The sequence below is a fragment of the Phoca vitulina genome, unplaced genomic scaffold, assembly GCF_004348235.1.
Source record: "Phoca vitulina isolate PV1807 unplaced genomic scaffold, GSC_HSeal_1.0 scaffold20, whole genome shotgun sequence".
Taxonomy (NCBI): Eukaryota; Metazoa; Chordata; class Mammalia; order Carnivora; family Phocidae; genus Phoca; species Phoca vitulina.
Window position 1 is genome coordinate 1,194,610 of NW_022589723.1, and position 13,412 is coordinate 1,208,021.

At 36.7% G+C, this 13,412-nt stretch overlaps 1 protein-coding gene across 1 annotated transcript; it reads right to left on the reverse strand.

The window, feature by feature from the left end:
* Window positions 1–3,418: 3,418 nt before the first annotated feature.
* On the reverse strand, window positions 3,419–12,032 carry LOC116640452 (olfactory receptor 11H4). The gene is made up of 2 exons (XM_032417504.1): window positions 12,014–12,032; window positions 3,419–4,371 (listed from the first exon to the last, which is right to left on the reverse strand). The coding sequence occupies exon 2, from the start codon at window positions 4,358–4,360 to the stop codon at window positions 3,419–3,421; it is 942 nt and encodes a 313-aa protein (XP_032273395.1). The 5' UTR covers window positions 4,361–4,371; window positions 12,014–12,032.
* Window positions 12,033–13,412: the final 1,380 nt, after the last annotated feature.

Consider the following 13,412-nt stretch of genomic DNA (forward strand, 5'->3'; position numbering starts at 1 on the left):
TGGTATCCCATCGTGGTTTTGATTTACCTTTCCCTAACGAGTAATGATGTTGAGCATCTTTTAATGTGCTCATTGGCCATTTGTATATCTTATTTGGAGAAATGTCTAGTCAGATCTTTGTGCATTTAAAAAAATTGAGTTCTTTTTATTGTTGAGTTGTAAGAGTTATTGATATATTCTGGATAATAACCTCTTATCAGATACATGATCTGCAAATATTTTTACCCATTTCGTGAACTTGTACTTTGATAGTAACCTTTAAAGCACAAATTTTAAAAATTTTGATGAAGTCCAATTTATTTTTCCTTTTATTGCATGTATTTTTTGTGTTATATCTTTTAAAAATTGCATAATTCAAGGTCACAGAGATTTGAATCTATGTTTTCTTCCAGCAGTTTCATAGTCTTAGCTCTTACATTTATGCCTCTGATTCATTTTGAATTAATTTTTGCATGTGGTGTGAGGTACGGGCCCAACTTTATTCTTTTGCATGTGGATATCTAGTTGTCCCAACACCATTTGTTGAAAAGTTGAACACTATTTGGGGACATCACACTTAGCAATATTTCTCAAAATTAAAAATACACATTTCCTATATCCCTGAAATCCTTTCTCTAATTTGTGGAATACTGATGTGACTATATAAAGACTTATATTTAAGGACATTAGTTGCAGTATTATTTTAATTGTAAAATATTGACTACAATAAAGTGTCTTAAGTGAATAATTGATAAACAAATTGCGATATGTTCATATAATGGAACACACTGTGCCTATTAGAATGAGGTAAAATATGTACTGACTTTAAAAGATACTATTATATTTTATTGATTTAAAAATATTTATTGAGTTCTGTTTACCAGATACAATACTAAGAGCTTTAAAAGTATTGACTCATTTTTTTAAAAGTATTGACTCATAATAACTCCATGAGATAGCTGTAATTATTATCATCCTATTTTACAGGTAAAGTAGCTGAAGTTGTGGCATTTAAGCAACTTGCCCAAGGTCGCATAGCTATCAGATAAGGCAGGATATGGAAAGTCTGACTCTAGAGTTTGTACTTTAAAGCATTAGCTACAAATTCATATGTATATGTATCATTTGGCAACAGAGGTTTTTATGAGCATAGTGAAAATCTGATAGAATAGCCAGCCAATTATCTGTGGTCAGATTTAAGATAGGAAGGAGAGGGGAACAAACGTGCTGAGAACCTCCTATGTGTCTTTTTTTTTTTTTTTTAAAGATTTTATTTATTTGTCAGAGAGAGAGCGAGCACAAGCAGGGGGAGCGGCAGGCAGAGGGAGAAGCAGGCTCTGTGCTGAGCAGGGAGCCGGATGTGGGACTTGATCCCAGGACCCTGGGATCATGACCTGAGCTGCAGGCAGACGCTTAACCAACTGAGCCACCCAGGTGTCCCTCCTATGTGTCTTTTATTGTGTTAGGGTCCCTACATAAATTGTCTCATTTAATCTTTATGACTTTATTTTATATAAGTCATATACCCATTTTATAAAATAAGACCCTAAGAATCTAAGTGTCAAGTTGCATAGCAGAAGACAAAGTGCCAGGAGACTTCCCAGGTTTAAAGAGCAGCCTAAGCAACAGTGTGGAGATGGTAGAGAATGGAGTAGTTAGGTGACTAGCCTCACTAGAGCTGAGGGTTCATTTGGGAAGGGAAGGAAAACAAAGTAGGTTTAGTGGAGCCATACTATGAAGTGTGTTGAGTGCCAGACAGAGGAATTGAGGAATGTTGACTTTGAGGAACAGAGTGAAGGATTGGTGAGGATGAGAGTGAAGATGAGAAATCCATCATTTTTATACACTTCTTCATTACTTGACTTTGTTACAACTACATATTATTTTCTTTTTTTTACTTTTCTTTTTAATTTAATTTTTTATTAACATATAATATATTATTTGTTTCAGGGGTACAGGTCTGTGATTCATCAGTCTTACACAATTCACAGCACTCACCATAGCATATTATTTTCATAAGTAAAAAAAAATTGAGATAAAAGTATTTAACAAACATTTTGAATTCTTACTCCATGCTAGGTATCATAGTATTGTTGATTCCTGCTCATGCAAAGACCATCAGGAACACACCTGTATTTGAACAAAGATAAGTTTATTGGCTTTTTGCAGGAAGGGAGAACATATGTCATGAGGAACATGGGGCATCTAAAAGGAAGATGTTAGAAAGGATTTATTATACTATTTGGGCTTCTGTTAGTTGATGTTGGGGAGAATTTAAAGAAATATTTTCTCTGGACATTGTCAGAAAGTGGAAGAAAATTCTATGATTGGGTATCTTAATTTTTGTCTAAAAGGCAGTTGGGCTAAAGCTTTACTTGGTAAAGAGGCAGCAGTCACTAATAAAGTGACTAAAGAAGGGGATGTTTGGTCATTTTTTACAGTTGGGACGGTTCTTGCTCAGACATGATTATGGAGGGTTTTTTTTTTGGTCTTGATCCATCATGTTCACATAGTGGCTTGGTCTCAGGGTGCCATCTTGTGAAATTGTTTATGTTCAACAGGTTTATACTCCATGGCCTAACTTATAGTGTCAAGCCCCCTCCTGGCAACACCAACACTTAAGTGATAATTGCCAGGCCAATTCCCCAGTTTCAGGGGCTGCTTTCTTCTCTGTCACTGTGTGTTAGGGATCCAGAAAGGAAAAAAGCAATTCCTGTTCTCAAGGAGCTCTCTCAGGGGGAAATACATGTAAAAAGATAAATTATGCTACAATGTGGTACATGTAATAATGGAACTGTTAAAAGAAACTTCAACAAATGATTTTTTAGCATGTACCCAAGTTTTATTTCAAACGTACCATAGAGGAACTATACCTCTAAGAAAATTTGTTGAAAGAGTTCCTACTGGTCAAGAGAGTTTTTTTTCTCCTCTCTTTTAATATAGGGAAAACATGTTTAGATAAGATTGTTAGGCTAGGGTTAAGAAAGGAGAGTCTGTTAAAAGTTATAGAAAGGTCTCATGGCTAGTTAAAATCTACTGCACCTTTAATGTATATTAAACATGTGCAGTCCTTTTGTATATCAATTACACCTAAACAAAACTGTTAAAAAAGTCACTGCACCTTTAACTATTTGGTAAAGGTCATTAGACTTGTCCTAAATCTGAAGGCAAATCTTTCAGGAAAGTCTGACTTCTGTAATATAGCGGTTCCACTTTATCACTCCAATGATGATAGCCTTTAGAAAAATTTCACTGCATGTTGATGTGCAGTGAATTTAGGTTTTAGTAGTCAGCATGGGTATTTAAGCTGAGCATACTTCTGGGGAAAAAGAAAAGCTTTTACTTAGAGTAAGAACTAAAAGGCCATTAAAAAATTTATACATCTCCAACTTATTCATCATTAAAATTTGGAAGTATGGACATCTTTGGCTCAAGAGTTTTAACTAATTCTCATTCTAAACAGGATGTTTCTCAGGGCAAGTTTCATGTCCTTATTGCGAAGACTATAGATCAGGGGATTAAAGAGAGGAGTCATTATTGAATATACCAGTGTGAGAATCTTCTGCATCAAAGTTGGGATGCCATATGTAGGACTCACATACATTACCATGACTGTCCCATAAAAAAGTGACACCACCGCTAAGTGAGACCCACAGGTGGAAAAGGCCTTCCTCTGGCCAGCTGCAGAAGGGACCTGAAAAACAGTTCTGAGCAACAAGATATAGGATCGAAGAATGTACATAATAGTAAAAAAGAGAACAAGGGAGCTCTGAGTATAGAAGATAAATTCAGTAATGGGGGCTGGAGTACAAGACAGAGCCATCAGTGGGTCCATGTCACACAGGAAGTGATCAATGATATTGGGTCCACAGAAGGGGAGTTGGGAGATGAAGAAAATGGGGATTGGGTAGCCAAGGAATCCAATAAGCCAGCAGAGAGACACCAGAATTCTACAGAGTTTCCCAGTCATGATGGTGGGGTAGTGCAGCGGGTGGCAGATGGCCAGGTACCGATCATAAGCCATTATTGCCAGGAAGAGACATTCAGTTGTGCCCAGGGAAAAGAAGAAATAGAACTGGAGGAAGCAGCCAGAAAATGAGATGGCCTTGGTTTTGGAGAGAATGTTGGCTAGCATGTTAGGAACAGTGGAGGAAGCATACCAGATCTCAAGGAAGGCAAAGTTTCCCAGCAGAAAGTACATTGGGGTATGTAGTCGTGGGTCCCATCTCACCGCACAGATGATGGTTCCATTCCCCAGCAAGGTCAAGACATAAACCACCAAAAAGAGCGAGAAGAGGAAAATCTGTATCTCCCAGCAACCAGGGAATCCCAGGAGAACAAACTCAGTTACAGTGTGAATGTGTGTTGCTGACCTGTTCATGGGTCTTAAACCTGTGAAGAAGAAAGATATGAGTGTAACACAAGTTTCTTTGCTTCCTACATGTTTCAAGGACTTTATTGAGAAGGGACCTTAAACTCTACAGGAAAATATGAGATATTTTGAGACCAGGTGGGAATAAATCTCACCTTATTTTTTTTTAAGATTTTTATTTATTTATTTGAGAGAGAGATAGTGAGAGAGAGGATGAACAGGGAGGAAAGGGAGAAGCAGGCTCCCTGCTGGGCTCGCTCGATCCCAGGACCCTGAGATCATGACCTGAGCTGAAGGCAGACAGTTAACTGACTGAGCCACCCAGACTCCCCTCTCACCTCATTTTGAATTGATCGTGGTTCTAAATCTTAGTATTCTTTTGCTAGGATATAATGCAGCAAGAATTCTCTACATCAGTGGTACAACCAGACAAATTTCTTTCTTTTTTGATTTCTTTGATCCTTAAGAAGACCTTTTATGATTCTGGTTTGTTTTCCTAAAGTTGATTATGGGTCTTCAATGTACAAACTCATCCACTTTCTCTTATTCAGCTTACCTTGTTTAAAAAAAAAAAGGCAAATATTTTGAGGACAGCTGATGTGAGGATGGGTTAAACCTTTGGCAACAGAACAAAATTAGTTGACTTACTCATGGAGATAAAACTTACCCAAGGACATTGGCTTTTCAGAATAGTCTAATCAACTGAATTAATTGTTGTAGACATCTCTACAGTCAAGACTCAGGGCTGTTCTTAAATTTTCCTTTAAAGATTTTTTAAAAAAAATCACTCTAACAGTTGAGTGACACCTAAAAAATACACAAAAGACCAACCATATCAAATATCTTTGCTCTACAATTGCACTACTGGGTATTTACCCCAAAGATACAAAAGTAGGGATCTGAAAGCGTACGTGCATCCCGATGTTTATAGCAGCAATGTCCACAATAGCCAAACTGTGGAAAGAGCCAAGATGTCCATCAACAGATGAATGGATAAAGAAGATGTGGTTTATATATACAATGGAATATTATGCAGCCATCAAAAGGAATGAGATCTTGCCATTTGCAACGACGTGGATGGAACTGGAGGGTATTATGCTGAGCGAAATAAGTCAAACAGAGAAAGACATGTATCATATGACCTCACTGATATGAAGAATCCTTAATCTCAGGAAACAAACTGAGGGTTGCTGGAGTGGGGGGTGGGGGGGGGGAGGATGGGTTAGCCTGGTGATGGGTATTGGGGAGGGCACGTTCTGCATGGAGCACTGGGTGTTATGCACAAACAATGAATCATGGAACACTATATCTAAAACTAATGATGTAATGTATGGGGATTAACATAACAATAAAAAAAATAAAAAAAAAACTTTGCTCTAAAGGATAAGTGAGGATATTATTTTCAATTATCTGTATTTGCAAGTGTTTATTTTAATGTTTTTTACACATGCTATAAAAAACGAACTGTCTTACTCTTCATATTCAGATCCTACCTAGCTAAAATAAAGAAAATGATGTTTTGAGTACAAAGTTTTAGTTCATTTAGTAAGTAATTTTGGATGATAAAAACAAAGGGATCTGAGATTGAATAGGGTCTTATCTGCACTTTTATCTGGTAGAATTAATTTTGTTTTCTGAAAGGGAGAGGACATTTTCAAATATTTGGATAGGCATGTACTTTTCAACAGTATTTAAGAATTGAATGGAGCACTGGGTGCTATACACAAACAATGAATCATGGAACACTACATCAAAAACTAATGATGTAATGTATGGTGATTAATATAACATAATAAAATAAAAAAAAGTAAAAAAAAGAATTGAACAAAAAAGTTAAAATTTTTGTGTTTAAACAACAGAGTAATCTTTAATTAATATTGAAAAGCACTAAGAGTCTTAGAAATGGTAGTTTCAATATTGAGTTTTCCTGTTAAATTCAGACCTCTTGCCTTATCTATTGGAGATCACCAGTTATAACTTTGCCAGGAATGAAAGGTAAAGAAATTTGAAAGGCAAATAAGAACAGAGATTTGGACTTCAATGTTACTAGTCCCCTGTTGGTGGTTTTTAAGGAAGCATAAAAAGGAGGTTTGAGCATCCATGTTCTAAAGTTGTCCAGTTTTCCAATCAATGTTGAACTCGAAAGACATTTGTTTTCCACTTTCACTGAATAAGGTGCTCAGTAGATAATTTCCAGACTGTTATTTATGAAGCATAAATAAACTAGTTTCCCTGCTGCTCAAGAACTAAGTCCAGGCTCAAAGATTCAAATTAGAAACCAGGATCCTGAGATCTGTGCTTCTTGTTCTTCTTCTGAAAAATGGACCATGCCTACTTAATGTGAATAACAGTTCAAGACACTCTCCATTATACACCAACAACTTCACACTTAATTTCATTTTTTCTACCACCATACCCTGTAAAATTGTTTAGCAGAAACATTATTTTTCCTGTAATCTTTGGTCAAAGTGTTGGTAAGTAATGGGATAATCAAAGGGTGGGGAGCTTAATGGAAAATCCAGAGTAATCAATTTTTATTTTAATCACTGAAGGACTAAACTGACTCCATAAAGTTCTGCATAACTCCACTCTTGAAAGCCTCCAAAATGCTTGCTCAGAATAGGTAGGGTATTAGAATGGAAAATCCACAATTTTTACCATAAAAAAGTGCTGTTTTCATGCTTTTGGCATTCATAAATCACTATATGAGCTATAATTCTAGGGGACTAGGTTTTTCATACACTCCTTTCTAGTACAAGAAACCAACCAACTAACCAACCAATCACATTCTTGGGTGGCCACCTCAAGAATAATAGTTTGATTACATAGCCTCCTTCCAAATGTCCCTCACTTGGTATACTGTCTTCTCAGGTAGTCTGAGAGAAGAATATAACACTTGATTACTCCTAAAAAGAGATTATTTTCAGAAAGATAGTCCTTAATAATAAAAAAAAATAATAGAATTGGGGAAAAATGGTTCAGATAATTTACTCTAACTTTTCATTTTACAGATAAGCTTCACAGAGAGTGCATGACTTTTTACCCAATGAACGCACATGTCCTGTATTCACATATGGAATGTTCACACTATACTACTACACAGGAACAATGTCTAATTAGATTTATAAAGTAAAAGGCAGTCTGTAGTATATCACAGCAGTAGTTGTAATATGGACAATTAGTCCCTTTCTCTTACATACAATGATGGATTTCCTGGCTCAGCTTGGAAAGAGGGATGGACACAGTGGAGTTGAACATAAAGGCATCATCTCCTCATTGGCTTTGATGATGAAAACTCCAGGTGAGAGCATTATATGTGGTTCACTGGACTTCCTTAATTTCTGGAGGCTTTAGAAGCTTGTTTTCTAGGAGTTTACTGAGACATTTTAACATGCAAAGCAGTGTTTAATCTCAGGGATTAATCCCTCTCAGGGATTCCTCTAAAACTTGATGTCTCTCCCCAAGTGGTTTCAGTGGCTTCCTCACGTTTCCCCTGGAGTGCATCCTCTTTCCAGTCTTTGGGGCTCATCCAGGTTTTAGTAGATTAGCTCCTAGTAGATTAGTTCTGTTTCATAGGAAACAGAGAGTCCAGGGGAAATAGTGAATAAATTTCAGGAAGCTTTCTATTGCAGAGATTGCATTCCATTAAAGAATCATCCTCTTTGGAGATTAGTGCAATAAATGGAAGTTTTGCCCATGACTCGAATTCTGAAACTGAAATATGTTTGTGAATAAATGCTTGTGAAGTGTTGCAACAGAGAAGCATGAAACTATATTCTGTTGGTCACTTTAAAGTTAAATCCACTATGTTTTTCTGGAGTCTTCCACTGTAATGACCAGGTGGTTGATAACAGGTAGGGACTGCCTTGTGTGATCTAAATCCAAGATGACAGGAGCCATTTAATTGACTAAATTAGTCAAATTGTCAGTTTCCTTTATGATTTTCTTTTCTAAGAGTGGAAAATTTGATATCAGTGCAAACACAAGAAGAGATTTTTTATCATTGGTCTTTTGTTTTTCTTCTTAGAAAAATTGAGGTTTCTTCTGAGGATCCTCTTAAACCACTTCTTCAAAATATGACTCTTAGGAAATGGTGACGATCAATGAGATCAATGAGAAAATCTTCATTGCTGGTTACTGGGGTAGCTTGTATGTGAACTTGATATTCAAGGACACTCTACACCATTTCTCCATTGAGTATTTTTGGCTCCTTTGTTAAATATTAGTTGACTGTATTTGTAAGGGTTTATTTCTTGGCTCTTGGTTCTGTTCTGTTGGGTTATGTGTCCATTTTTGTGCCAATGCCATACAGTTTTGATTACTATAGCTTTGTAGTATAGCTTGAAATGAGGAAGTGTGATGCCTCCAGCTTTGTTCTTTCTTAGAATTGCTTTGCATATTCAGGATCTTTTGTGGTTCCATTCAAATTTTATGTTTCCCCCCCATTTCTGTGAAAAAATGCCATTGGAATTTTGATAGGGATTGCATTGAATCTATTGATGACTTTGGACATTATGGACCTTTTTACAATAGTGGCTCTTCCTATCTCTGAGTAGGGAATATCTCTCCATTTATCAGTGTCTTTATTCAGTTTCTTTCATCAAAGTCTTATAGTTTTCAGTGTACAGATCTTTCACTTCCTTGGTTAAATTTATTCTTAAGTATTTTATTGTTTTTGATGTTATTGTAAATGTGATTATTTTCTTTATTTATTTTTCAGATATTTCATAGTGAATATAAGCACAACTGATCTCTGTATGTTGATTTTGTATCCTACAACTTTACTCAATTTGTTGAGAGTTCTAATAGTTTTTTGGCAGAGTCTTTAGGACTTCCTCCATATAAGATCGTGTCATCTGCAAAAACAATTTACCTTTTTTTCTGATTTGATGTCTTTTATTTCTTTTTCTTGACTGATTGCTCTGGCTAGGACTTCCAGTACTACATTGAATAGAAATGGTAAGCATGACACCATGACCTTGTTTCTGACCTCTGCAAAAAAGCTTTTGACCTTTTACCATTGAGTATGATGTTTGCTGTGGGCTTGTCATATATGGCTTTTATTATGTTGAGGTATGTTTCTTCTCCACTCACATTTTTAAAAGTCTTTTTTTTTTTTAATCATGAAAGGATGTCATATTTAACCAAATGCTTTTTCTACATCTATTGAGATGATCATATGGTTTTTATCCCTCATTTTATGTAGTGTATCACATATATTGATTCACTTATGTTAAACTATCCTTGCATCCCAGGGCTGATTCCCACTTGATCATGGTGTATGATCCTTTTAATGTGTTATTGAATTTGGTTTCCTTATATTTTGTTGAAAATGTTTGCATGTATATTCACCAGGGATGTTGGCAGTAGTTGTTGTTTTGTGTTGTGTCTTTTTTTTTTTTTAAAGATTTTATTTATTTTAGAGGGTGAGGAGGAGCAGAGAGGGAGGGACAGAGGGGGAAGGAGAGGGACAAGCAGACTCCACACTGAACACAGCCTGACACAAAGCTCGATCCCATGACCCTGAGATCATGCCTGAGCCAAAACCAAGAGTTGGACACTCAACTGACTGAACCACCCAGGATTCCCTTGTAGTGTGTTTTTTTGGCTTTGGTAATGCTGGCCTTGTATCCCCCCTCAGTACCAATAATTTGGCAGCCATCCATGGACAAAAGTGCCTTTGTGGGAGCTTTGGGATCTAGATAAGAGATTGTGAAACCCCAGTGAAGCCCATGATCAAGAGGGCCACTTTGAGTAGGCAGACACATGCCCAGGTGGCAGACTCACTGATCTAGTTCCTGGATACAGATTCAGAAACAGTCCCATCTCCCTGTGGACTTGGCTAAACCATATTTGGTCTTGGCTCCCCTCCAACACCATCCATCCACCAAAGGACCCGGTAGGAGTCACACTTGCCTGAATTGAAGCACAACCCAAAAGAGGTGAAAGCAGAGAGCAAAAGCCAGTAATTCTAAGAGAATGAGATGAAGACAGATACAGATGAATTTGATGACAGTTCCAGGTGATTTGCCTTAACTCTTTGGTCAAAGAATAATCAGTTGGCATCTGGGGTTAGTACATTTAATTCATCCATTCATTTACCTCTATGATATCCCTCCCTTGGTGAAACTTACATTATCATGAGAGAGTTAATAAGCAGATACACACAAAGATCTATAATACCAAAGATACTAAGTTATACAAAAGGAAAAATGGAGAGTATCTATACAAAAATTGCGGTGGTAAGATAGGGCATAATTTAGATCAGATGGTCAGAGTGTTTTTGTGAGGTGATTTTTAAAAAATTTTTTATTGTTATGTTAATCACCACACATTACATCATTAGTTTTTGATGTAGTGTTCCATGATTCATTGTTTGTGCATAACACCCAGTGCTCCATGCAGAACGTGCCCTCTTTAATACCCAGGTGATTTTTTTTTTTAAAGATTTTATTTATTTGACAGAGAGAGAGCGAGAGCAGGAGCACAAGCAGGGGGAGTGGGAGAGGGAGGAGAGGCTTCCCACTGAGCAGGGAGCCTGATGTGGGACTCAATCCCAGGACCCTGGGACCATGACCAGAGCCGAAGGCAGATGCTTAACAACTGAGCCACCCAAGCGCCCTGTGACGTGATATTTTAAACTAAGGGAATAAGCCATGCAGAAATCTAGGGGAATTAAATTCCACACAAGTACAGGTATAATTATGGAGTTTTCAAAGATAATAAAGGTTAATTTTGGCCTTCTAGAAGAAAATGGTATATGAGGCTGGAGACATAGGCACTATTAAATACCTAGAACCTTCGAGGTCACAATAAAGAGCATTTTATCTGAACTCTGGGGAAGCCTGCCTAATACTAACCTGCTAAGGATAAGGCTTAATAAAAATTCTAATTTAATAAAAATCCCATCTTAATAAAAAGCCGTACCTTCTAAGCAACTCAACTTGGAACTACTTATTTACCAACATGTTTAATTAAAAATGCATTTATTGGGGTGCATGGCTGACTCATGTGGCAGAGCATGTGACTCTTGATCTTGGGGTTGTAGTATCGAGTCCCACGTTGGGTATAGAAACTACTTAAAAATAAATCTTTTTAAAAATGCATTTACTTTAATATATTCCTTTTTGTTCCACCAAGGATTTGATGTATCAACCAAAAATGTACAAAAAGAAAGAAGAGAAATATTAATTTAAAAAGAAAAGAATGGGGTGCTTGGGTGATGCAGTTGGTTGAGTGACCCTGACTCTTGGTTTTGGCTCAGGTTGAGATCTCAGGGTCGTGGGATTGGGCCCTGTGTTGGGCTCTGTGCTCAGTCCCGAATTTATTTAGGACTCTCCCCCTGTCCTTCTGCTCCTTCCCCCTGCTCTTTCTCTCTCTCCAATCTTTAAAAAAATAAAAGGAAAATAATAAAATGAAGATTTGTGACTTATAAGATCTTATATTGGTAAAAAGTCAAGTCTCCAGTTATGAATTTCCTTTAAAACAAATTTGACATTTCCCTATTTAAATTGTATTAGATAATGTAGTTAAATGCCCAAGTTGGTACATAAAAATCTCAGTAATAGTTTGTCTCCCTCTCTGATTTCATCTTGTTTCATTTTTCCTTCCCTTCCCCTATGATCTTCTGTCTTGTTTCTCAAATTCCAAACCATAAGAGACTCTTAATCTCAGGAAACAAACTGAGGGTTGCTGGAGTGGAGGGGGGTGGGGGGGATGGGGTGATTGGGTGATGGACATTGGAGAGGGTATGTGCTATGGTGAGCGCTGTGAATTGTGTAAGACTGATGAATCACAGATCTGTACTCCTGAAACAAAGAATACATTATATATTAATTAAAAAAATCTAAGTAATACATAATATACCTGTACCTATGAAACTGTATTCCAACTAACACCCATCCTTGAAAAGTTCTTAGCAAGCTGGGAATAGACAGAAACTTCTTTGATCTGTAGCAGACATTTTCACAAATCTGTATCCAACATCATACTGGTGAAAATGAATGATTTTCCTTTAAAATCAGAAATAAGACAAGATGTCTGCTCTCACCACTTCTATTCAGCATTATACTGGAAGTTAGTGTAATCAGGCAAAGGAAAAAAAATGGCATCTAGATTGACAAATAAGATTTCCTTTCAGTAGATGTGAAATGATTATATAGAAAATTCAGTGAAATCTACAAAACTTTTTAAGATTTCAAAATACAAGATCCATATACAAAAATTTTGTACTTCTATATGCAATTGCTAGTAACAATCAGAAGTTGATATTAAAAAATGGCATTTATGAGTCACAAAAACATTTAATAGAGATAAATCTGATAAAAGATGTGAAAGACCTATACAATGAAAACTATAAAACTTTGCTGAGGGAAACTGAAGGTGTAAATAACTGTAAATATATAACTTGTTCATGGGTTGGAAAACTCAATATATATATTTTTTATTTCTTATTTTTAAATTTAATTTAATTTTATTATGTTAGTCACCATACAATACATCATTAGTTTTTGATGTAGTGATCCACGATTCGTTGTTTTCGTATAACACCCAGTGCTCCATGCAGTACGTGCCCTCCTTAATATCCAACACTGGGCTAACCCATCCCCCTAACCCCCTCCCCTCTAAAGCCCTCAGTTTGTTTCTTGGAGTCCATAGTCTCTCATGGTTTGTCTCCCCCTCCAATCTCCCCCCCTTCATTTTTCCCTTCCTTCTCCTAACGTCCTCTGTGCTATTCCTTATGTTCCACAAATAAGTGAAACCATGTGATAATTGACTTTCTCTGCTTGACTTATTTCACTTAGCATAATCTCCTCCGGTCCCATCCATGTTGATGTAAAAGTTGGGTATTCATCCTTTCTGATGGCTGAGTAATATTCCATTGTATATATGGACCACATCTTCTTTATTCATTCGTCTGTTGAAGGGCATCTTGGCTCTTTCCACAGTTTGGCTATTGTGCACATTGCTGCTATGAACATTGGGGTGCATAGGGCCCTTCTTTTCACTACATCTGTGTCTTTGGGGTAAATATCCAGTAGTGTAATTGTTGGGTCATAGA

Excerpts from the sequence above, each read along its gene's own strand:
- LOC116640452 (XM_032417504.1), bottom strand. The coding sequence starts at position 4,360 with ATGAACAGGTCAGCAACACACATTCACACTGTAACTGAGTTTGTTCTC.